Raw genomic sequence first — 24,274 nt, 5'->3', positions numbered from 1 at the left:
TTGAACAGCTTTAAACCTTGGGTTTTGACACTTGATTTTTTTTTCCAAGAATAATACCAAAGGAAACCTACTAAGGAATAAGACACACAGGAGACAAAATGAGCAAATGACTCTGCACACTGAAGAAAACAGACAAAATGTCACATTTCTTCTTATTCACTTAATTGCTATGGGTTTTGTCCATACTCTTGATTAGATGAAAACACAGAACTGAAAACAGAAAAATCACTTAAAGAAGGTGAAAATATTGGGTAAACAAAAAAATGGGCAGAACCCAGAGTTGCCTTCCTTTGGTAGTCCCTCTACTCTTGTCTCTGTCAGTTCTTGCCTTCCTGTTATACAGTATTTTGTATACGTCTATCTCATCTACCAGATTTGAAGCTCTCGAGTGGAAGGACTGTATCTTACTGATTTTTATCTTTGGGTTCTATTCATTCATCCATCAATTCATGCAATAAATGTTATTGAGTAATACTTTGCCAGTTATTATTGTAGAAGCTTAGAAAGCATTAGTAAGCAAAATGAATGAGGGTCAAAGACAGATGACAATAATACATTAATGCCCAAGTAAATTAGTATTATAGAAAGTAATAAGTGCTATGGAAAAAAGAAAAAAAAAATGAGCCTAAGTTAAGGATGATTTGGGCTTGGGGGTAGATACATTAAGCTGCAAGACAATGATCAACGAAGAGGTGATAATTGAGCCAAGACCAAAAGGAGGTAAGAAAATGAGCCATGTAGAGAACCAGGGGTGGAGTAAGGTAGGGTGGAGGTGGGAGAAAGCACTTTAGGTAGAGGGCAGAGCTAGATCATACCCTGGACCAGACATAAGCCTGAAGTGTTCCAGGAAGATGGCAGTCAGTTCAGCTGAAAAAGACTGAGCCCAGAGGAATGCAGGAGGAACGGGAGTCAAAGACCATGGTGAGCCAGAATGTGTAGAGCCACGGGAGCTTTTACCCTAAGATGGGAGCTCCACTCAGGAGGGACGTGATATGTCTTATCTTTAAATGGATCATTTTGGCTGCTAGATTGACTAAATAGATGATTAAGGTACAAATTTACATCAAAATACAAAGCAAAGACAACCAAAACTCAAAAAACAAAAACAGAAAACAAAGCTGAGTTTACATGCTGATATACTACAAGGCATGAAGCACACTACCGAAAAAGTACACTGAGTAATTTATGGATGGGGAAAAGCCAGGATTTTTTAAGTACAATAAAGAGGGAAGGAGCTTCATGGTGGTTGGGCTATTAAGGACTGAAAACTAGTGCTCTGGGTAGAATGGAACAATGTTGATAAAACAAGTCCCTTTGTTCACTGGACAGGAACGATTCTTCAGTTAGGACTAACAAAGGTCTGGCATATGGGTCACTCAAAGTTCACAGTCCTTTATCCACTTCAGTTGGTTAGAACCAGTTGTGGTATGACATAACATTCCATTTTGATATCTACTAGGCAAGTGCTGTAAGTGGAAATTTTTTCTTTTACAGGTAGAAACAGAGAACCTGTCAGGAAGCTCTTGCAGAAATCAGGCAGGAGATGACAGGGTTCATACCAGAACACAGCACTGAAGTGGTAAGAAGCACTTAGATTCTGGATGTATCTGGAGATGGGGAAAGAATGACTCCTAGGTTTTTGGTCTGTGCAACTGGATGGTTGGAGTTGCCCTGGAGATAGGAAAAAGGCTGTGGGTGGAGCAGATTGAGGGAGGAAGATTAGAAGTTCATGTGAGTTTAAGATATCTGTTAGACACCTGAGTGGGAACAGCAAAAGAGACAGTAAAGTCTGGCTTGTGACATACAGCTGGCATTTGAAACCGTAGAGATGGTGTTGAAAGCAGGATACCTTGTGCATTCACCAATGGAGCAAGTGAGACAGGGCCCTGGAAATACCAACAATTTTTTCCCCTGTTGGTCTCAAATTTTAATTCATATGTACACTGAGTATAATGAAAGTATTCTTGTTATAGTCTCTAAATATTTTGTGGAATGAAGTGGGGGTATAAATGGATTAGTGATCCTTGTGCCTAATGTGGTGTTTTGAAAAAAGTTAATGCTTTTCACATTCTCCTGCTATGTGCCAGTCTATATGCTTTATCAAAATATTTTGCTTAATCTCCCCAAATTTATTTGTTACTATATTCCTATTTTACAGATGAGGAAACTGAGGACAGAAAAGTTAAGTAATTTTCCCAGCATCATAATAGTTAATAATGTTAAGACTTGGATTTAACCCAAGATTTATCTGAGTCCCTTATAACTGAATTCTGCCTCCATTGGTAATTTACTAGTTTGGGTAGAGCACAAAGTGAAAAGGAAATAAAGAATCCCAACATTTTGTAGTTCCTGGCATATATAAATTTAGTGCAGTAGTCTTCATTCTTGAGCCTGCATAAGAATCACCTGGATGGCTTGTCAAATCACAGATTGCTGGGACCTCAATCTGGGGTTCCTGATTCCACAGGTCTGGGAAGTGGTCTCCTAATTCTGTACTTCTAACACATTTCCAGGTGATAATGCTGGTCTGAGATGATACTCTGAGAACTATTGATTTAGCAGGTTTTTCCTAATTTTGCCAGCTAATAGCTTCCCCCTACCAGAGCCCAGGTCTTCCTATTTTCCAAAAGGGAAGAAAGGGAAGTTCACAACTAATCAGAGCTGCATGAGGGTCCTTGGTGTGACAGTTCTGTTTTAACTCATAGCTCTCTCCTTCTTAAGGCACATAAGTGTGGGGGGTAGGGAGGTATGAGTTCTCTCCATCTTCAGAACACAGTTAGCAAGACTTATTTTACTATTATATTCCCAGTGGTCTAATTGTCCTTTCCTAGGAATAAAGTTCCATCACCACCTCTCCTGCTCCTAATGTCCATCAGACACAAGGGAGGGTTCAGGTATGGTGGGCCTTACAAGCTTATCCAAGTATTGGGAGGGCCCCTTTAAGAATAAGAATACTAGCCAATAAATACATAATTACGTAGAGGGCCCTGGAAGGAACTTGTGCAAGAGAGGGGCCCCATAGCTTATACCTCATTAGCTTTATGGGAGATCTACCTCTGATCAAACATGTCTCTATATGTCTCAGCTCCAATTATAGACATAAGTTATTTCCCATGGGGTTCTTGAACCTTAGGCTAACGAGGGGATATGGTTGATTCTGGGGTAAGTGAACCTCAGTGTTTCACAGTTGGAAAGGCTTGTTTGCCTTGAACCCTGCAATGGGGGAAGGGCTACTGACTCCCAGTGCTGGCACATTGGAGATTAAGCTTTGATTTTGTGTAGGTATTCAGTAACATACTCTTGGGCTTCACTTCTTCAGTGAGTTAAAGGCCTTCCAGAAATCTCTTGCCTTAGGCACGTTCCAAAACCCAACTTAGAGATAATAATTATTCCTATTTCATTACATCAAGAACAAAATTTGGTTACTCAATTTTAACACTAATAAAATTGCTTTAAAAAAATCAAAGCTTTCAAATATATTAATTTATAAATAAATGTAAGTGCTTGCTTGACAAAATCTGCATAGGTTAGCACTTTAATTTCCTTCAGTAAGACTTTCTGAAACCTTATTTTCTTATCTAGTTTGTTCTAAGATGTATTATGGTTAGACTCGGCCTTATGAAAATACTGACTCACTTAACAAATACAGCTGAGCAAAATAAAATGGCTCTGGGCTAGGAGATGAGGGAAAGTTGGTAAGATGAATAAAGAGGAATGCCCTTAAAGACATTAAAATAAATCTTGGCGAGAATGGCCACTCACACCAAGAACCTCAACCTCCAATGAAAAGGGCATCCAAGAGGCCTGAGATGGCTTCGTGGAAGAAAGTTTGGTTAGGGTACTGAGGGAAATATGTATGTGGAAACGTCTTAAGAATCATTCCAAGACAGAGAAAAACCAGCACCGCCACTGGGTATTTTCCTAAAGAGTCGTCTCTCTTCTCTGTTCCAGGGCACTGCTGCGTTCTGCGCACGCAAGAAATTTCCCTCTGGCAAAGTGGGCACAAGCCAACCAAGGACACGAGGATTTTATTTAGTGCCTCTAGGACACTACGTTTTGGAGGGTAAGAATACTACCGGCTCCCCGTCCTCAAGGAAGCCCTACCAGGAACTGAATCAGGCCGGGGGTATTTTCGACGTCAAAGCGGCTGAGAGGCAGAGGTGTCACAGAATGAATCTTTTGCTCTTCGCCTCGCAATCCAGATGCACAGTCAGGGCCTTGGAAGGCTCCAGCATTGCAGTACACACCACCCAGATCTGGCTCGACGTCGAATGAGAAGCTGAGAATCCGAGCACCCGGCAACCCCGCCCCTGCCCCGCCCACGTACCACAGCGGCTGCGCGGCGTGGACGCCCCTTCACACGTGACACCGTCACGGCCTCCGCGAAGCGTGAGCGGCCATCATTAGTCCTGGCGACCGGGCCTGGGCCTGCCTCCCTCCTCCCCCGCCGGGCAGCGGTGACGGGTTGAGATTGTGTTGCCCTGGTCCCTTCTGGCCAGTGAAACCGTAGGTCTCCGAGAACAGAACGAGGGGTTGAGGCCCACGGACTCCGGGACTGGCAGGCTGACCGGCGGGCCGCCCAGGTGTCGGCACGGCGGGGGCGGTGTCCAGAGCTGCGCCCCGCCCCTCGCAGGCCGGCGCTCTGAGTCCGCGGCCCGTGCCCGTTTCCAGTATGGCCGCCCGCCGTGCTTGACCCGCGGCTTCTCCGCTCCGACTCCTCGTAGGCGATGCCGAGGCCGTGACTGACACACTTGCTCACACGCAAGCACGGACCCAGACCCACGCCAAGAGCCCGAGGCCTGGGCTCGGAACCGCTCTCGCCCCCGGCACCGCGGCCAGAGCCCAGACCACGGCTCCCGCGCTGTGGCCGCCTCGCCGACAAGGGCTGCGCCGGATCTCGAGCGCGGTGGCCCCCGGCCGGCAAGCATGGGGAAGCGGGCAGGAGGAGGAGCAGCAGGAGCCGCCACCGCCGCCGCCTCCACGTCTGCCGGGGTTGGGCTGGAGCCCGCGGGCGGCCGCAGCGGGGGCTCGCGGAGCGCGGCCGCCGGCCTCTTGGGAGCGCTGCACCTGGTAATGACCCTCGTAGTGGCTGCGGCGCGGGCCGAGAAGGAAGGTGGGTGTCAGCCGGCCAGCATCCCCGGGCCCGGCCCCATGGCCGAGCTGTCACCGTGCTCTGGCGGAGGCCGCTGCTGGGCTGCGACTGGGAGGAAGGGCTCGGGTTGGGGCGCCAGAGCGAAGTTGGTTGGTCTTGTCTGGTCCGAGCCGAGAACTTGCAGCTAGGCTGGTAACTCGCGGCATCCGCCGCACGGAGTTTCTCTTATTCTCTGTGATTCCTTCCTCTTGGTCTCCTGTCATTGCCATTTCAAAACTTCTTGGGTTGTATGTTCTTGTCACTTGGCCCGCTATGTAGTAGGAGAGGCATATTTTTAGTGTTGCTAAAATCGGTAAATTAGTTCTAGTGTTGCTAATCGGTAAATTTAGGACACTTTTTGTTCGCGGTTTTAATAATGGTGTGCGGATAGAGCTCACTTTAAAATGTCCTAGTAAAAATAGCGAAACTAGTGGGAAGTCTTCAAAACAGCTTCTCACATTATACTTTGAATTTGTTGAAACATTTCTTCAAGGGGAGTCTTGTTTCTTTAGCTTCCTTCTTCAATATCGCTGTGCAGTATTGATGTTTAGTTTATACTAGCCCTGAATACTATTCCATTTAGCTCTGTAGTAAGCTGTTGAAAGCCTGTTTACATGTCTTACTTATTTGAAGATACTCACGTATTTCGATGCCTTTATCTTTGATGTGCAAGACTTGAAAAACAAATGTCAAGTTGCTAGCTTGCAAACCTTTATCTATAATTTACAGTTAAGGCTAGCCCCTGTTGAAAAAACTCTCGTTAGTATTGTACGGCTGCAACACTGGTGTTTTGAAAGGGTGAAAAAGTGTTTTTGTAATTTTGAAGACCAAATCCGTGTGATTTTCTCTGCACAGTTGTTTTTGGGAAATGTGAGTGATCACAAAGCTTTCATGAAGAATTCACTAAAAGTGAATAGTTTAACAACAAAGGAAAAACCTAAGCTAAACTTAGTAGTTGAGCTTCCATTGCACGGTAAATTACCGGTACAAGAAAATAATTTCTTGCCAGGTAAACTTAGAGTTGATATTCTACTCTATGAATAAAGTCACTTGACTTTTATTGCTGTTGAAGGTAACAGCACATGCACACGAAATTAGTGTTAAAGTACAAATGTGCTTCAGTTTATTTATTTTTGTTGAAAACATTACATTCCCTCATTTAATTCTTTAAGCAACCTTAGTCTGAGTTGTCACAGTGGAAATTACTCAGAGAATTGCCATCTGTAGGAAGGATTTCATTGACAGAGGCAATATTATTTACAGAATAAAATATTGCTGCTTTAATGTTAGTCAGGGTTGAGGTTGCCATGGTTCATCATTGGTTACAGAGCTGCAGTGAGTTGAGTGTTCTTTTGTGTGGCCATGGTGTCCAGTATTTTGGCATGTAGTGGGTAATCAGTAACGCAAAATCATGTAGCAATTTAATGGGTTTATCTCTTTGAGCTTCAAGAAGACTGTGGTGGGTATTATGTCCTTGCTTTTCTATTCCTTTGCTTACCTGTACAGTCCTAGAAACACAGTAGACACTTAGCCTTTGTTTGAGTGTATGATTATCTTCATGCACCATTAGCACAGGGAAGTGAAATAATGATTAAGTCTAGTAAGGGATTAAGTTTATATTATCTTTCTACTGCCGCTTATTTTTCCAAAAGCTAGTTTATATGCTAATAAAACTTTACTCTGGGCAAAGTTAAGTAAACATAGTATTTGAGGGCTATAAGCGTAAAGTATATTTGCTAATTTTCCATTTTTATAGTTTATAAATTTTAGTGCCCTCCTTTAATATCCATAAATGTGCTTAAGGCTAGGCAGACAGAATACCTGCCAGGATGTTAAATATGTATGAGGAGTTGTGGTTAAATCAGCCAGTGGTCCTACCTGAATCAGATATCCTTTGTGACCCATACTGTATCTGTATGAACAATTGGTATGTGCAGAGTTGTTGAAGATATTGATGGTAATTTTACTTCCGCCCATCATAAACAGATCTGGTTCTAATCAAATATTCCATGAAGGTATCTCCAGAAATGGCCTGTCTTAAATCTTGGGAACAAATTCTAGTATTGTTTTTGAGTAAGTAAGAGACATACATTTGATTTTCTTACGTGATTGTGACACTATGAGTTTCGCATCTGATGTGGCACAAATAAAACATTTGCCCCAAAAAGGTACCGATAAGTTTTTTCAGCAAGTCTGAAGATAGCTGAGTTCAGTTTATTTATTTATACTCTGAAGATTTTTTGTGCCTCAGTAATATAAACATATGTTTAAATATATGTTTAAATTTTCAAAGTTAAGATTTACCTTAAGTTTTAATGATGGTTCTCTAGGTATTTTGTATGTTTATATATTTCTCCTGCCTGCATTACAGTAGAATTCCACCAAAAAAAATCTTCAAAACAAAATGAAACTGTCTCCTGAAGCAAATTGGCAGAAATAGATTGTCTACTGCAGTTTTTTATGTTTGGAGTAGAGGTTGTTTTGAATTAAATATAAGCCATTCTGTGTCTTAACATCCTATACATCTTAACATTTCTATATCTTAACGTTTATCTTAACTGATCCATGAAGTTATGTTATCTTTTTTTTTTTGGTTTTTTGGCCAGGGCTGGGTTTGAACCCACCACCTCCGGCATATGGGACCGGTGCCCTACTCCTTGAGCCACAGGCGCCGCCCGAAGTTATGTTATCTTTAGTCCAGAAGAGAGGGACCTTTGAAGCTGTAATACAAAGTTTATAAGGATTTTGAAAAAAAGAATTGCCAGAGATAGAGTAACTGTAGTTACTACAAATAACTAGCTTGTTCTGGATTGGTAGCAAGCTTTTTCTTGAGGCTAAGATCTAGATATTGAGAATAGTAAAAATATGTGGGTTTAGTGAAAATATATTTTAAAAATAGTGAAAATACATGTGTATATAGTAAATGTATAATTTTTAGTATTTTTAATTAAAAATTCATTATGACTAATAAGAGCTTTTTTAAAAAATCAAATATTACATAATATTGTTTCATTTTGAAACGGATTTTTGGAAAGTGTGGTGCCTTTTAATTTATTATAAATGAGAAGCTACAGTTTATATATCTAGTTAATATAAATTGGATAATTTTTGGAATATAATTGTTTTAATCCATGACAATTTAAATTTCAATGTCACATGTATTATTAATTGAAAATTAAATGGCAGGGTAAAATTTTAAAAAAGTTTTTGCCAATGTACTATTGTTCATGCACAAAATTTTAAGTTACATTTGTGACATAAGTGCAGAAGCATCACACAAAAGTATTTTATCTACGAAGGATTTGAACAAAGTACTTAGGACTAAAGGCCAGAAAAAAAAGAGATAAGAAACCTAATGGTGATTTGTCTAAAGGTGATAGAATTGATTAGGAGTGTTATTTACTTTTCTTAACCAAAGTACTAATTTATAATGTAAAAGTATTTTAGAAAGTGATTTTCTTAAGAGAGCAGAGCTGGGTACCTTTTAATTTAGGGCCTAGAACATTACTTAAGTGCCTCACTAATCAACTTTTTTTTTGCTTGTTTTTACTAAAAGCGGTTTGGTACTTTCAGGAGCACTGGAGGACTGTAATTGGAAAAAGTGTGTCCTCTCTTCATCTTGCTAATGACCATTTCCCTCCTCTTTCTAGTCCTTTCTAGACCAAAAGGTTAGCTTTGGGAGTAGTTATAAAATCATTTATTTTATTACGGATAAGCCAAACTACGCTTGGAAGAAAATTACATCGTTGCTGGATGCTTGATATTTTAGATGTTCTTTTTTTGCTGTTCTATCGCTGATTGTTTTCTTACTATCTGTTGGAAGCAGCATTGGGCACTGTTTTAGTTTCTGTGACTTTGTACTTCCCAGTCATCGTTATGCCCTAGTTGTCAGTCACTGATCTCCAGTGGCCCATTGGATGTCTTCCTCTCTGTGTGTGTCTAGCTGCTGGCACACACACTGTACATCCAAATGGAAACTGTACATTCAGCAGGTGGCATCGATGCCTGTTTCACCCCCCTTGGTCAGCTCTCCCACGGCCTCCAGCCTAGGGCACTGAAGTAGGCTCTCACCTCCCACCTTTCCACATTTCTGTTCACTCTTTCATGCCCCAATGAATCTGCAGTGTCTTTGTTCCTCATTTATCATTCATTTTAATGCTTAATTTTGTACTGCTTATTTAGCTACTTAAATGACTTGATTGGTGTCATTCTTTACCCAGACTGGAATTTCTGTAGGCCAGAACCTCTGTCAACATCTGCAGTATGTACATAGCAGTCATTTGATTTTGAATGAAAGTTTACATAAAGATAAAATATATTCTCCTTTTCAGACTTGGGACCTGGGTTGAGAGTTAGGAGTGTAGGAACAACTCTCAGCTCAGGTGCAGGTGTCATTAGGAAGTCTGCTATAACAGTACATTCAGTGGCACCACTTTTTTCTTGCTGATGTCTTGCTTTTTCTTTTGACTAAAATGAGTTACATGTAATTGTCTAAATCAATAGTCTTGGATCATGACCTGAGGCATCAAGAGGTTAAGTAACATACCCAAGACAACAACTGGTAAGTGGTGGAGCCAGGATCACATCCCAAGCCCTCTGTCCCCATGTAATCCTGAATAAATACTTTGGGAAGTAGATTTTTGTCACATTGTGTACCAACTGGGAAAAGAACAGATTTGCTTATTTGAGCAATGTACCATAGAACCCAAGGGACCATAACAAACTGGTCAGTCTATGGAGGTGGTCAACATAAAGAACTAGTCCTACACATCTGGTTTGTGGAGGTGGTCACATATACTGTATTAAACATTCAAGTGAAGTGCACTTGCACAGTTTTTGTTTGTTTCTTTTTTCCCCCTCCCTTTTTAACAGCCATAAACTAACATACCATTTCCTGTGGACTTGTTAGCAAATAAAATAATCATAGGTTATTCTGGATCATGAAATTTCTTAAAAGGAAACCAAGGAAACTGATGAGTGGAAAATCCAGGGAAAGAAACATTAAGTTTTCAGAAGCCAGTGATTTTGTTCTTGAAGATTTGATACTTGATTGTATTTCTTACATTAAGTACTACTGCTTTCGATTGATACTCTTCAGCTCTAGATTGGTGTGAATTAATCTAGAACGTGTGGAATATTCTCAGAACCTGGCCCTGGATTAAAAGGAACTGGAGGTAATCCAAGTACTAGGAGTGGCATTTGCTTTTGACAGAGGAAATCACTTTCAGACCTCTGGTAGAGGTCCAAGGACTCCAGAACTTCATTTCCTGTGCTTTGTTCTTTTAGGTGGTCATTAGCTTCATCTGTAGTACTAACCTATTTTTCTTTCATTCCCATGTGTTTACTTTAAAACCACAGGTGGAAAGTTTCTAGAAAGCCTTTGCTCTTTGCTTGATTAATTTTGTTGCAAGTTTTGTTGCCTAACACTTAGGGCAGAGATGTGAAAAATGTGTAAGGGTTTTTCTTTCTTTCTTTTTTTTTTAAATTTATTTATTTTTTCAGTTTTTGGCTGGGGCTAGGTTTGAACCCACCAACTCTGGCATATGGGACCAGCGCCCTACTCCTTTGAGCCACATCATAGCTGTGTACATTAATGCAATCATGGAGTACAATGTGCTGGTTTTATATACAATTTGAAATATTTTCATCAAACTGGTTAACGTAGCCTTCACAACATTTTCTTACTGTGTTAAGACATTTATATTTCACACCTGGTAAATTTCACATGTACCCTCCTAAGATGCACCTTAGGTGTGGTCCCACCAATTACCCTCCCTCCACCTTTCCTTCTCCCTCCCCTCCTCTCCCTTTCCCCGTTCCCCTTCTTCTTGGGCTATAATTAGGTTATGGCTTACGTAAGAAAGCTATAAATTTGTTTCCTAGTAGGGCTGAGTACATTGGACACTTTTTCTTCCATTCTTGAGACACTTTGCTAAGAAGAATATGTGCCAGCTCCATCCATGTAAACATGTCGAAAAATGTGTAAGGTTTAAGAGAATCCTTGACATGGCCTGTCATGATAGGGTGTGAAACCTGCATTCTTTATTTGTTATTATTTATTATTAAAATATTTAATTGTTGAAAAACAACAAAATTTACCATCTTTTTTTTTTTTTTTTTTTGTAGACTTGACCTTGCTTTCTTGCCTGGGCTAGAGTGCAGTGGTGCTGTCCCATAGCTCACTGCAACTTCCAAGCTCTTGGGCTCAAGCAATCTTCCTGCCTCCACCTCCTGAGTAGCTGGGACTGCAGATACCTGCCAACCACCCAGTTAGTTTTTCTGTTTTTATAGAGATGGGGTCTCGCTACGTTCCTCAGGCTGGTCTTAAACTCCTGGCCTCAAGACATCCTTCTGCCTCTGCCTCCCAAAGTGCTAGGATTACAGGCGTGAGCAATTGGGCCTGGGCCTTACCCATTTTTAAGTGTACAGTTCAGTACTGTCAAGTATATTCACATTGTTGTGCAACAGATTCTAGAATTTTTTCATCTTGTAAAACTGAAACTCTATATCCATCAAACAACAACTTCTCATTTCTCTGTCCCCCCACCCCACTCCCAGCCCTGGTAACCACCATTCTACTTTCTGTGTGAAAAAATTTGACCACTTTAGACACTGTGTATAAGTGGAATCATGGAGGATTTGTCTTTTTGCAACTTGCTTATTTTACTTAACACAATATGTGCCAGGTTCATCCATGTTGTAGTATATGTGACAGGATTTCCTTCCATTTTAAGGTTGAATAATACTCCATTATGTGTATATACTACATTTTGTTTATCCATTCATTGATGTGTGGATACTTGGCTTGCTTCCAGTTTCTGGCTGTTGTGAATAATGTCAAGTTGGATGCGTAATTATCTCTTTAAGACCTTGCTGTCAATTCTTTCGAATGTATACCCAGAAGAGGGATTTTCAGATCATATGGTAGTTCTATTTTTAATTTCTTGAGCAGCTCCGACACAGTTTTCCATAGTGGTCACACCATTTACAGTCCCACCAACAATGTACAAGGTTTCTACTTTTGCCTACACTTGTTATTTTCTGTTTTGTTTTTTTGATGGTGACTGTCCTAATGTGTGTGAGGTGACATCTCATGGGGTTTTTGATATGCATTTCTCTAATGACTAGTAATCTTTACATATACTTCTTGGGTATTTGTGTATCTTCTTTGGAAAAATGTGTATTCAAGTCCTTTGCCCAGGTTTAATCAGGTTGTTTTTTGCTGTGTTGTTGTTGAATTGTAGGAATTCTTTATGTATTCTAGATATTAGCCCCCTTATTAGATGATTTGCAAATATGCTTTCCCATTTTACTGTTAATCATATTTTTTGAGCAAAGCTTTTGTTTGATATAGTTAGATTTGTCCATTTTTGCTTTTGTTGCCTTTGCTTTTGGTGTCATGCCTTAAAAGCCCTGTGCATAACGATTATTTATTTGCCAATATTTTATCTCCATTCTTCTATTTTTAAATGCAAATGTCTTATTATTCAGTCTATTGGCATCAGGTAGGGAATCTCTTTGTTCTTAAGTGGTTATTCAGTTGGCCTTAACACTACTCATTGAATTATATACATTTCCATTTTGTTTAAGTTCTGTTATATACTTGGATCTGTTTCTTGATGTTTTCCCTCCTCATAGAGATATATGTGTGTATTTCTTAAGTTTATTTTAAGTAATATAACTTATTTGTACATTTTATTATCTGGCCTGGCAGGCCACCACTCTTCCTATTCTTTTTCTAAAAGCATTTTCTTGTCTTTCTTGTTTTTATTCCCTATAGAACCTAAATCATTTTGTGAAGAAAATTTAAAATTCCTGTTTGCTTTTTGATTATAATTGCTTTAAAATGTCAAATAAATTTGGGATTCGTTGACATCTTTGTAATGTTTTCTATTTCACTGTCTGTCTTCTATGTGTATACGTATGTATTAAGTTGAACTGTATGAAATTGCTATTTTTATAAGTCCAAAATGATTAACTACCTAGTCATTCAGTCTGTTAGTAATGTGTATGTTTGTGTGTATTGTTTCTTCGCCAGTGCTTTAGAACAATGTTGGAATAAGAAAGCAGTCATCCGGGTGGCGCCTGTGGCCCAGTGAGTAGGGCGCCAGCCCCATAAGCCGAGGGTGGCGGGTTCAAACCCAGCCCTGGCCAAACTGCAACAGAAAAAATAGCCGGGCGTTGTGGTGGGTGGGCACCTGTAGTCCCAGCTGCTTGGGAGGCTGAGGCAAGAGAATTGTGTAAGCCCAAGAGTTAGAGTTGCTGTGAGCTGTGTGACGTCATGGCACTCTACCCGAGGGCGGTACAGTGAGATTCTGTCTCTACAAAAAAAAAAAAAAAAAGCAGCCATCCTTGTTTTTTTCCAGTCTTTGAGGGGAAAATACCTTATTGTTTTATTATGAAATATGATTGTGGTAATTGATTGAAGTTAGATGTTCTTGATAAATGCGAAATTTCTCATATTTTTAAGAGTTTTAGTTGAAGAATTATCAGAGATGGATATTACATTTTATCTAATGAAATTATCTGTTTTCTTTTTTTACTTTAAGCTATCGATTTTGGCTGTTTGGATTTCAGTTCTTATGACTCAACTCCAGTGAGCTCTCAGTGAATTAAATCGTATCTCTTTTCTCTGGCCACACGAGGTGGTGTGATTGTATTTGTTCCCGTTTTGTTTTTTTACTTCAAAATAAGATATGTGCAGTGTGCATAGATTTGTTCATAGTTTTTTTTTTTTTTTTTAAATTACAGTCCAGCCCTCCAATGGTCCGAGGGACAGTGAATTGGCCCCCTGTTTAAAAAGTTTGAGGACCCCTGCGACGTCTAGTTGATGAGTATGTTTTATGTTGAGCTTTTTTTTTTTTTAAACCAAAACTCTTTAAAAAGTTTTTTGCACTATTTTAGACATTGGAAAAGCTATCAGTAGTAGTAACAGCAAAAACAAAAAATAGTTTTAAGAGTAAAATAAAGAAATGTTCAGAATCTGAGGTAAACTTTGAAACATTCTTAAAGGAAGGAGTGATAGATTTGAATAGTAGAAGGACATTCCTTGTGTTGGGATAGGAAAACTCAATTTTATAATAAAGATGTCAGTTGCTATAGTTTGGATATTTGACCCTCCAAACCTCTGCAAGTTGAAATTTGATCCCCAGTGTTGGAGGTGGGGAGTGGAAGGTGTTTGGGTCATGAGGGTGGATCTCTCACAAATAGATGAATGCCTTCCCTGGATGCAGAGGGGAAGACTCTGTTAGTTCCCCCGTGGAGTTGGTTGCTTAAAAAGAACCTGGCACCTTCCTTCTCTTGCTCTCTTAGTTCCTCCCTCACCATGTGATCTGCACAAGTGGGTTCTCATGCTACAGGTGGGAAACCTGTAGCCCTCTGATTTCAAGATTGTTCTCTCTAAGCACCAAAGGAGGCGAGAAAAGCTTTATCTTTCTCTGCTGCACCCCTTTTAATAAAAGGATTTGTAATGTAAAATTTTGATTCATTCACAAGCCCATTTTAAGGACCAGGAAGGCCACAGATTTCTTTCTTTCTTTCTTTTTTGGAGAGAGTCTCACTTTGTCACACTCCGTAGAGGGCTTGGTGTCACAGCTCACAGCAGCCTCAGAGTCTTGGGCTCAAGTGATTCTCTTGGCTTATTCTCCCAGGTAGCTGGGACTACACATGCTAGCCACCATGCCTGGCTATTTTTAGAGATGGGGGTCTCACTCTTGCTCAAGCTGGTCTCAAACTGAGCTCAAGAGATCCACCCACCTCGGCCTCCCAGAGTGCTGGGATTACACCATGCCCAGCCATCCACAAATTTCTTAAGGCCACCCTGCGTCCCACCTCTGTGGGGCTTCCTCCTGGACTGGAGGAGCCCAAATCCCTCACATCAGAAACACATGCTGGCACCATTCTTGTACAGCCTACAGAACTGTGAACCAAATAAGCTTTTTTCTTTATAAATTACTCAGCCTTAGGTATTCCTTTATAGAACTCAAACAGATTATCAGTTTTCCCTCAGTTAACTTGATATTTTTAAAAAGACCAACAAAACTTTTTATGGCGTTAGAAAGGTTGATGTTAAAGTTTACATGGAAAAATAAACACACAGGAATGCTGAGAAAATGCTGGAAAAAAGTTATGAGGGGTGACTAGCTAAGCAGTTATTAATTCATGCTCTTGAATTATTATATAATTGGTATGATTGGAATAAGTATGGTACTGGTATGTAAATAGATTAATGTAATAGAATAAAAATTTCAGCAATAGACCTAAGTATATGTAGCTTATGTTAAAAATTTTTTCTTTTGGAAGTCTGGATTTATTTATTTATTTAGACAGAGACTCTGTCACCCTGGGTAGAGTGCCATGGCATCATTGTTCACACCAACCTCAGACTCTTGGCCTCAAGAGATCCTCTTGCCTCAGTCTCCTGAGTAACTGGGGCAACAGATGCCTGCCACAGTGCCCAGCTGTTTTTAGAGATGAGGGTCTCACTATTGCTCAGGCTGGTCTCGAACTCCTTAGCTCAAGCAGTCCACCCATCTCGACCTCCCAGAGTGCTAGGATTACAGGCATGAGCCACCGCATAGGATACCTTCATAACCAGCCCCTAATAAAAACCTTCGACCCTGTATTAGTTTTTTATTGTGCCTGTGACACATCACCACAAGTTCAATGGATTAAAACAACATAAATTTATTCTCTTAACAGTTCCGGAGGGCAGAAGTCTAAATTCAAGGTCTTGGTAAGGCTGTGCTCTCTCTGCAGGATTCAGGGGACAATCTGTTTAGTTTTCTTTCTTGGCTTCTAGACATTTCCTTGGTTCATGGCCTCTTCCTCCCATCACATCTCCCTATTGCTTAATTCCAGCATTTTGCTCCCGTCTTCATATTGCCTTCTGTTGTTCTGAGTGTGATTATATTTGGCCCGTCTGGATGATCCAGGCTAAAGCTCCCCATCACAAAATCATTAATTACGTCTGCCAAATTTCTTTTGCTATATAAGGATTAGAACATGGACATCTTGGGGAGCCATTATTCAGCTTACTACAAACATTGAGTTTTTAATGAGCTCCTTTGATAGATGTGGTACCAAAAATCATAAACAAAAGGAAAATTAAATATCAAAGTTTTAAAAGTTTGTGTTTCAAAGGGCCTGTAAGAAAGGGAGAAAATTTTTGCAGATCATGTACCCTTGATAAGGGACATGTATGTAGAATATATAAAGAATTCTTATAACTCAAAAACAGCTGAGTTACAAAATGGACAAGGGATAGGAATAGTCATTTTTTTCCAAAATAAGATATACAAATGAAAACCAGAATCAGATACCACTTTACACCCACTAGTATGACTGTAACCCAAATAATAGATGACGACAGGTGTTTTCAACAATGTGAAGGCATTGGAATGTCATATGTTACTGTTGAGAACATCAGATGGTGTGATGCTTTGGGAAATAATTAGTAGTTGGGAGTTCCTCAAAATTTTCAATGTGGAGGTATCAGAAGACCTGGCAGTTGTACTCCTTGGTATATACCCCAAAGAAATAAAAACATAAAAACTTGCACGTTAAAACTTGTGTAGAAACATTCATAGTAGAATTATTCATAATAGCCAAAAAGTGGAAAAAACTGTAATGTTTGACTGATGAATGTAAATTAAATAGAAAATGATTCAGCCACAAAAAGGAGTGATGTACTGATGCCTGGTACAACATAGGTGAACCTTAAAAACATTATGAGAAATGAACAAACTCAAAAGGCCATATAGGACCACAAAAGAGATTTATGTGAAACATCCAGATTAGGTAAATCATAGAGACAAAGTAGATTAGTGATTCCCTAGGACTGGGAGGGGCAGTGCGGGAGGAACTGATAACGGGTATGAGGGTTTATCTTTGGGGTAATGTTACACAACCGTGTGAATATACCTAGTACTAAAAACTTTACATTGTGTATTTTAAGTGGAAGCTGTATTTTATTAAAAATTGATATCTTTTTTATCTAAGGGGAAAAACCTTAGATGAAAAAGCAGAAGTTGAAGGGCAGAAGCTTAAAAGCTTTGATAGTGCTTTTGGTGAGGCTGTGAGAAAATGAGTTTTCATGCCTTGTTAGTGAGAATGCAAAAATTTTACAACTTTAATGGAAAGAAATTTGGCACAGTGTCTAACAAAAGTACATACATGTGGGTGGTGCCTGTGGCTCAGTGAGTAGGGCGCCGGCCCCATATACAGAGGGTGGTGGGTTCAAACCCAGCCCCGGCTGAACTGCAACCAAAAAATAAATAGCCAGGCGTTGTGGCAGGTGCCTGTAGTGCCAGCTGCTCGGGAGGCTGAGGCAGGAGAATCGCGGAAGCCCAAGAGCTAGAGGTTGCCGTGAGTCCTGTGACATCATGGCACTCTACTGAAGGCGGTAAAGTGAGACTGTGTCTCTACAAAAAAAACAAAAGTACATACATGTTTACAATTCTGACCTAGCAATCCCATTTCTAGGAGAATTGACACTGAAGATGTACTTCTAACAACACAAATACATATACAAGGTTGTTTACATTATGATTATTTTTAAATGAAAAATAATTGGAAACTGCTCATATGTAGTTGAATAAATTGTTACGTTCTCATAATGGATTTTAATGTATCTATAAAGATAGATGAGAAAGAGCTCTAGAATTTGCTATTTAGTAATTTCCTAAATACATTGACAAAGGAAAGCAGCAGGGTACAAAGAATGTGTGTGTGTGTGTACATATGGTACGCTGCCCTAAAAGATTTTTTTACTGAATTTTAAAGTTCTTTGAATTTTAACACATGTATAGATTTGTGTAATCACTAGCACAGTCAGGATAGAAAACGACTCTATTACTCCCCCAAACTCAGTCAGTGCTTTACCAACATAGAAATGGACAAAGAGTATCCATTTCTCACCTTTGACAACCACTGATCTGTTCTATTACTATAGCTTTTTCTTTTTGAAATGATATCATACAGCGTGTAATTTTGAGACTAGTTTTGAGAGTGGTTTCTTTGATTCAGCACAGTGCCTTGGAGATTCTTCAAACTTGTGTGTATTGGAGTTTGTTTTTAGTGTTGAGTAATATTGTGTTAGATGAATATACCATGATTTGTTTATCCATCCATGTGTTGAAATTTGGGGTTGTTTCCAGTCTGGGGCTATTACAAATAAAGCTACTGTGAACATATTCGTGTACAAGTCTTTGTGTACATATACATGTATCATTACATACATTTTATTTTCTCTTGGGTGGGATGCATACATCATATAGGAGTGTATGTTTAACTTAAGAAACTGCTAGCCTATTTTCCAAAGTGGCTGTACCATTTTATATTCCCATCAGAAGTGTGCAAGAATTCTCCCATATTTTTGTGAACATTTGATACGATCAATCTCTTTTATTTTAGCCATTTTAGTAGGTATTTAGTTGTACAGGTATACCTCGTTTTATTGCATTTTGCCCGCTTCTCAGTTACTGTATTATTTATAAATTGAAGGTTAGTGGCAACCTTGCATTGAGCAAGTCTCTTGGCACCGTGGTTTCCAACAGCATGTGCTTTATTTCATGTCGCTGTGTTACATTTTGGTAATTCTTGTAATACTTCATGCTTTTCATCATTATTATATCTGTTAGAATGATGTGTGATTTTTCATGTTACTATCGTAATTGTTTTGGGATGCCAACAACCACACCTATGTGACACTGCTAACTTCGGAAGTGTTGGGTTTGTTTTCACTGCTCTGCTGATGCCATTCCCAACTCTTCCCCCCTCCTTGGGCGTCCCTATTACTTGACACACAATAGTATTGAAATTAGACCAATTAATAAGCCCACATTCTCTCAGTTTAAGTCAAAAGCCAGTGATGGTTAAGCCTAGAGAGGAAGGTTTATCAAAAGCTGAGATAATCTGAAAACTAGGCCTCTTGCACCAAACAGCCAGGTTGTGAATGCAAAGGAAACGTTCTTAAAGGAAATTACAGTTGTTATCCCAGTAAACACATGTATGATAAGAAAGCAAAACAGGGTTATGCTGATAAGGAGAAAGTTTTAATGTTCTGGATAGATCGAACTACCCACAGTATTCTCTTAAGCCAAAGTCTAATCTGCAGCAAGACCCTAACTCTCTTTAATTCTATGAAGACTGAGAGACATGAGGAAACTGTAGAAGAAAAGTTGAAAGTTAAAAGAGGTTGGTTCATAAAGTTTAAGTATAAAGTACAGGATGAAAGAATAAGTACTAATATAGAAGTTGCAGCAGTCTAAGGTCATTGATGAAATTGTCTACACAACAGCAGATTTTCAGTGTATAAGCCTTCTATTGAAAGAAAAATGCCATCTAGGGCTTTGACAACTATTAGTAGAAAGAAATCAATGCCTGGCTTCAAAGGACTGGCTGACTCTTGTTAGAGGCTAATACACCACATCTGTTTACAGCTTGGGTTACTAAATATTTTAAGCCCACTGTTGAGACTTGCTCAGAAAAAAAAGATTCCTCTCAGAATATTACTGCTCATTGACAATGTACCTGGTCACCGAGGAGCTCTGATAGAGAGGGAGATGTGTAGGGAGATTAATTTTTGTTGTTGTTGTCGTGGTGGTTTTTTAAGAGACTGTGTCTCATTTTGTCGCCCTCGGTAGAGTGCTGTGGCATCATAGCTCACAGCAACCTCATACTCCTGGGCACAAGCAATTCTCTTTCCTCAGACTCCCATGTAGCTGGGATTACAGGCACCCACCACAACACCTGGCTATTTTTTTTTAGAGACACGATCTCACTCTTGCTCTGACAGGGAGCTGTTGAGCTCAGGCAGTCCACCTGCCTCAGCCTCCCAGAGTGCTGGGATCACAGGTGTAAGCCACTGCTCCCATCGAGATTAATTTTGTTTTTATGTTTGCCAACACAACATCCTTTCTGCAGCCCAGGGATCAAAGAGTAATTTTGACCTTCAGGTCTTACTATTTAAGAAACACATTTTGTAAGGCTATGGCTGCTTTTGTAATGGTTCTGCTGATGGATATGGGCAGAGTTGGTTGAAAACCTAGAAATAATTCATTTTAGATGGCATTCGTGATTCATGTGAGGAGGTCAGAATATCAACCTTAATTGGAGTTTGGAGGAAGTTGATTCTAACCCTCATGGGTGACCTTGAGGGGTCCAAGTCTTTAGTAGAGGAAGTCACAGTTGTGGTGAAAACAGCAAGAGAAATAGAATTGGACCTGGAGCCTGAAGATCTGACTGAATTGCTACAATATTAAGGTAAAACTTGAACAACTAAGGAGTTGCTTCTTATGGATGAACAAAGAAAGTGATTTCTTGAGATGAAAAGTATGCCATAGGAAGATTCTGTGAACATTGTTGCCAAATGACAGCATAGAATTTAAAATACTACACAAACTTTTAAAATAAAATAGGGCGGCGCCTGTGGCTCAAGGAGTAGGGCGCCGATCCCATATGCCGGAGGTGGTGGGTTCAAACCCAGCCCCGGCCAAAAAAAAAAAAAACCACAAAAAATAAAATAAAATAAAATAGTGGGAGAGTTTGAGAGGATTGACTCCAATTTTATTATTTATTTATTTTTGTTACAGTTTGGCTGGGGCCAGGTTTGAACTTGCCACTCTTGGTATGTGGGGCCGGCGCCCTACTCACTGAGCCACAGGCACCACCCTTCACTCCAATTTTAAAAGAAGTTCTACAGTGGGTAAAATATGCTCGAACAGCATCACATGCTACAGAGAAATCTTTTGTGAAAGGAAGAGTCAGGTGATGCAGCAAACTTCATAGTTGTCTTCTTTTAAGAAATTGTCACAGCTACCCCAATCTTTAGAAACCACCAGCCTGATCCTCTCCATCAGCAAAAAGATTATGGAGTTGCTGAAGGTTCATTTGATCGTTAGCAACTTTCAGCAATAATGTGTTTTTTAAATTAAGATACGTACTTTTTAAATACATTTTACCCTCTTAATAGATTCTAACATGGCGTAAACATAACTATTATATACACTGGGAAGCCAAAATTCTTGTGTGACTCACCTTATTATGACATATGATTTATTGTGGTAATCTGGGACCAAACCCACAAAAATCTCTGAGGTATACCTGTATTTCATTGTAGTTTTAGTCTGTATTACCCCCATTAAATAATGAATTTGAGCATCTTTTCATGTTCTTGTTTGCCGTCCATATGTCATCTTTGATAGCACTTCACATCTTTTGCCTATGTTTATATTGGGCTGTTTGTTTTCTTAATCTTGAGGTTTGAGAGTATTAGAAGGATTCCCTTCAAGTCTGAGGGGAGACCAGAAGTTTTTACTTGAGTCCAGTTTATCAGTTTGTTCCTTTAATATATCCTGTCATTTGTATCTAAGAAATGTTTGCCTTATGAAGGTCACAAAGATGTTCTTCTGTATTCTCTTCTAGAAGTTTTTTAATTGTAGGTCTTCCCATTTAGGTTCATTTTGAGTTAATTTTACACACAACATGAGGTTTGCATTAAAGCTTTCCTTGCATATGAATATCTAGTTGTTTTAGTGCCCTTAGTTGAAAAGACTGTCCTGTGCTTTCTCCAGCTTGCCTTTGTACTTGTTGAAAATCAGTTGCATATACCTTATTTCCTTTCTTTTACTTATTAGGGTGTAATTTGCTGTTTATTTTCTAGTTCCTTCCTGCCTTCTTTCTTTCCTTCCTTTTCTTCCTTCCTGCCTTCTTCCTTCCTTCCATCCGTCCATCCTTCCTTCCGTCCTTTTCCTTCCGTTCTTTTTCTTCCTTCCTTCCTTTTCCTTCATTCCTTCCTCTTCCTTCCTTCCTCCCTCCCTCCCTCCCTTCCTCTGTTGCCCTGGGCTGAGTGTCGTCATAGCTCACAGCACCCTCAAACTCCTGTGCTCAAGCGATCCTCTTGCCTTACGCCTACCTATGGGAGACTGCGAAGGGCCTGTTGTCTAGTTTCTTAAGATGGAAATGGAATCTTTGATTTGAGGTCTTTGAGTATCAAAGATCTTTTTTGTTTTTCATTTATAATTCCTTTCTGGCTAGAGATCATAGTTTGTGTGACTTTAATCCTTTTGAATTTGAGACTTGTGACATTGAGTGCATGCTATCTTGGCGAATGTGTGCATTTGAGAAGAATGTGTCTTCGTTATTGTTGGAGTACTTCTGTAAGTGTCAGCCAGAGCAGGTTGGTTAATAGAGGTGTTCAAGTCCACCATTTCCTTGCTGATTTTCTGCCTACTCGTTCTACCAATTATTGAGAAATACATATCCATATTTCTACCTGATAACATTTCCTTCTGCCTGAAGAATTTCCTTTAATATTTCTTGTAGTATGGATCTGCCAGTAATTAATTTTTTTCAGCTTTCATATATCTGAAAATGTCTTTATCTTGCCTTCGTTCTTAAAAGATAAATTTATATGACATAGAAGTACAAGTTGACATGTTCTTTTTTCTTCTAGTTCTTAAGAGATGTTGTCTTAGCTTCTTGCTTGCATTGTCTCTCAAGTAAGATTTGATGCAGCCTTATCTTTGTCCCTCTGTTTATTTTGTGTATATTAAGTGATTTGATTCAGTATCTCTTGACATCTTTTTTCATGTTTATTAGAATTTGTTGACCCTCTTGGATTTCTGAGTTTATATTATAGTTTTCTATAATATAAAACTTAGTTTAATTGAGGCATTTCTGTTTATTATTTCTTTAAATATCTTCTCTGCCCTCCTCTTTCCAACCTTATTTTGGGAACCCCAAATGTCCATATATTAGGTGGCTTAAAGTTCATGACACAGCTCAACGTGTTTTGTATTTTTTTTTTTATTTATTCTGTTTGAATAGGTTCTACTACCACTTACTGTGCTTACGAGTTCCTTAATCTTTCCTCTTGGGCTCAGTGCCCATAGCTCAGTTGTTAGGGTGCCTGCCACATACACTGAAGCAGGCGGGTTTGAACCCAACCCAGGCCTGCTAAACAACAATGGCAACTGCAACAAAAATATAGCTGGGCATTGTGGCAGGTGCCTATAGTCCCAGCTACTTGGGAAGCTGAGGCAAGAGAATTGCTTAAGCCCAAGAGTTAGAGGTTGCTGTGAGCCGTGATGCCACAGCACTCTACCTGAGGGCAGGGCAACAGAGTAAGATTCTGTCTCAAAAAAAAAAAAAGTCTTTCCTTTTGCAATTTCTAATCTACGATTAATCCCATCTAGTATATTTTTTCATCTTACACATTTTAGGTTTCATCTCTAGGAATATAATTTTAGTCTTTCTTTGTATCTTCCATTTCTCTACCTTTTTAGCATATGGAACAGGTATTATATACCTGTTTTATTGTCTTGTTTGCCAACATCTAGGTTGATTTCAATTATTATTCTCATTGGGTCATGTTTTCTTACCTCTTTGTGTGCCTGGTAATCTTTGATTGGATGCCATATATGGTAAATTTTACCTTGTTGGGTGCAAATATTTTTGTATTCCTATAAATATTGTTGAACTTTGCTATGAGATGCAGTTTTAGTTACTTGGAAATAGTTTGATCTTGTAGGGGGGTCTTGCCTTCAAAATGTGTTAGGGAGGTCTGGAGCAGTATTCATTTTTTTAATAATTGTTCTATATAGGTGAGATAAGACCCTTCCGAGTACTCTATCCAATGGCTCATGAATTATGGGTTTTTATAGTTTGGGAGGGGTAGGCACTATTCCTGCCCCTGTGTGAATGCCAGGCGCTGCTTTGAATGGTTCCTTCCCCAGTCTTAGGTATATATCTTACACACATGCATTGATCAGTACATTGCCCGGTTCTCAGTGTAGTTCTCTAGGGTTCTCTGTTCAGTTCTCTTCTTTTTGGTATTATGTCTTATGAACTCTTACTGCCTTGGTTTCCTTGGACTCTCAGCTTTGTCTCATGAACTTGGAGAGTCCAGTGGTCTCTACCAGTTTTCCTTGCATTGTGGCTTAGTAACTCTCTCAAGGCAGTAAGGTAGGGCAGTCATAGGTTCACGTGGTTTGTTCCCCACATCTCAGGAGTTATTGTCCTTTGTGTACTGATGTTTAGGGGCAGGAAACTATCATTTTGTGTATTTTATCTGAGTTTTTGGTGGTTTTAGGGTTGTAGGATGCGTTGTTCCCTGTTACTACATAATATCCAGAAACAGAA

The 24,274-nt window shown here is 39.5% G+C and overlaps 1 protein-coding gene across 2 annotated transcripts in view; it reads left to right on the top strand.

Annotated features, from left to right (window-relative positions):
• The first annotated feature begins 4,327 nt into the window (after nt 1-4,327).
• The window catches only part of TMEM131 (transmembrane protein 131), a 246,795-nt gene continuing 226,848 nt past the window's right edge, over nt 4,328-24,274 (top strand). The window contains exon 1 of one of the 2 annotated variants that reach the window (XM_053586764.1): nt 4,328-5,113. In XM_053586764.1, the coding sequence (XP_053442739.1) occupies nt 4,927-5,113 (187 nt within the window). In that variant the 5' untranslated portion in view covers nt 4,328-4,926. The remainder of the gene's footprint in view (nt 5,114-24,274) is intronic. The other variant, XM_053586763.1, reaches the window with a different exon arrangement.

Source organism: Nycticebus coucang, chromosome 4 (assembly GCF_027406575.1).
Source record: "Nycticebus coucang isolate mNycCou1 chromosome 4, mNycCou1.pri, whole genome shotgun sequence".
In the NCBI taxonomy this organism is placed as follows: Eukaryota; Metazoa; Chordata; class Mammalia; order Primates; family Lorisidae; genus Nycticebus; species Nycticebus coucang.
Note: the sequence above shows the minus strand (reverse complement) of the source record. Positions and strands in the feature narration are given on the sequence as shown.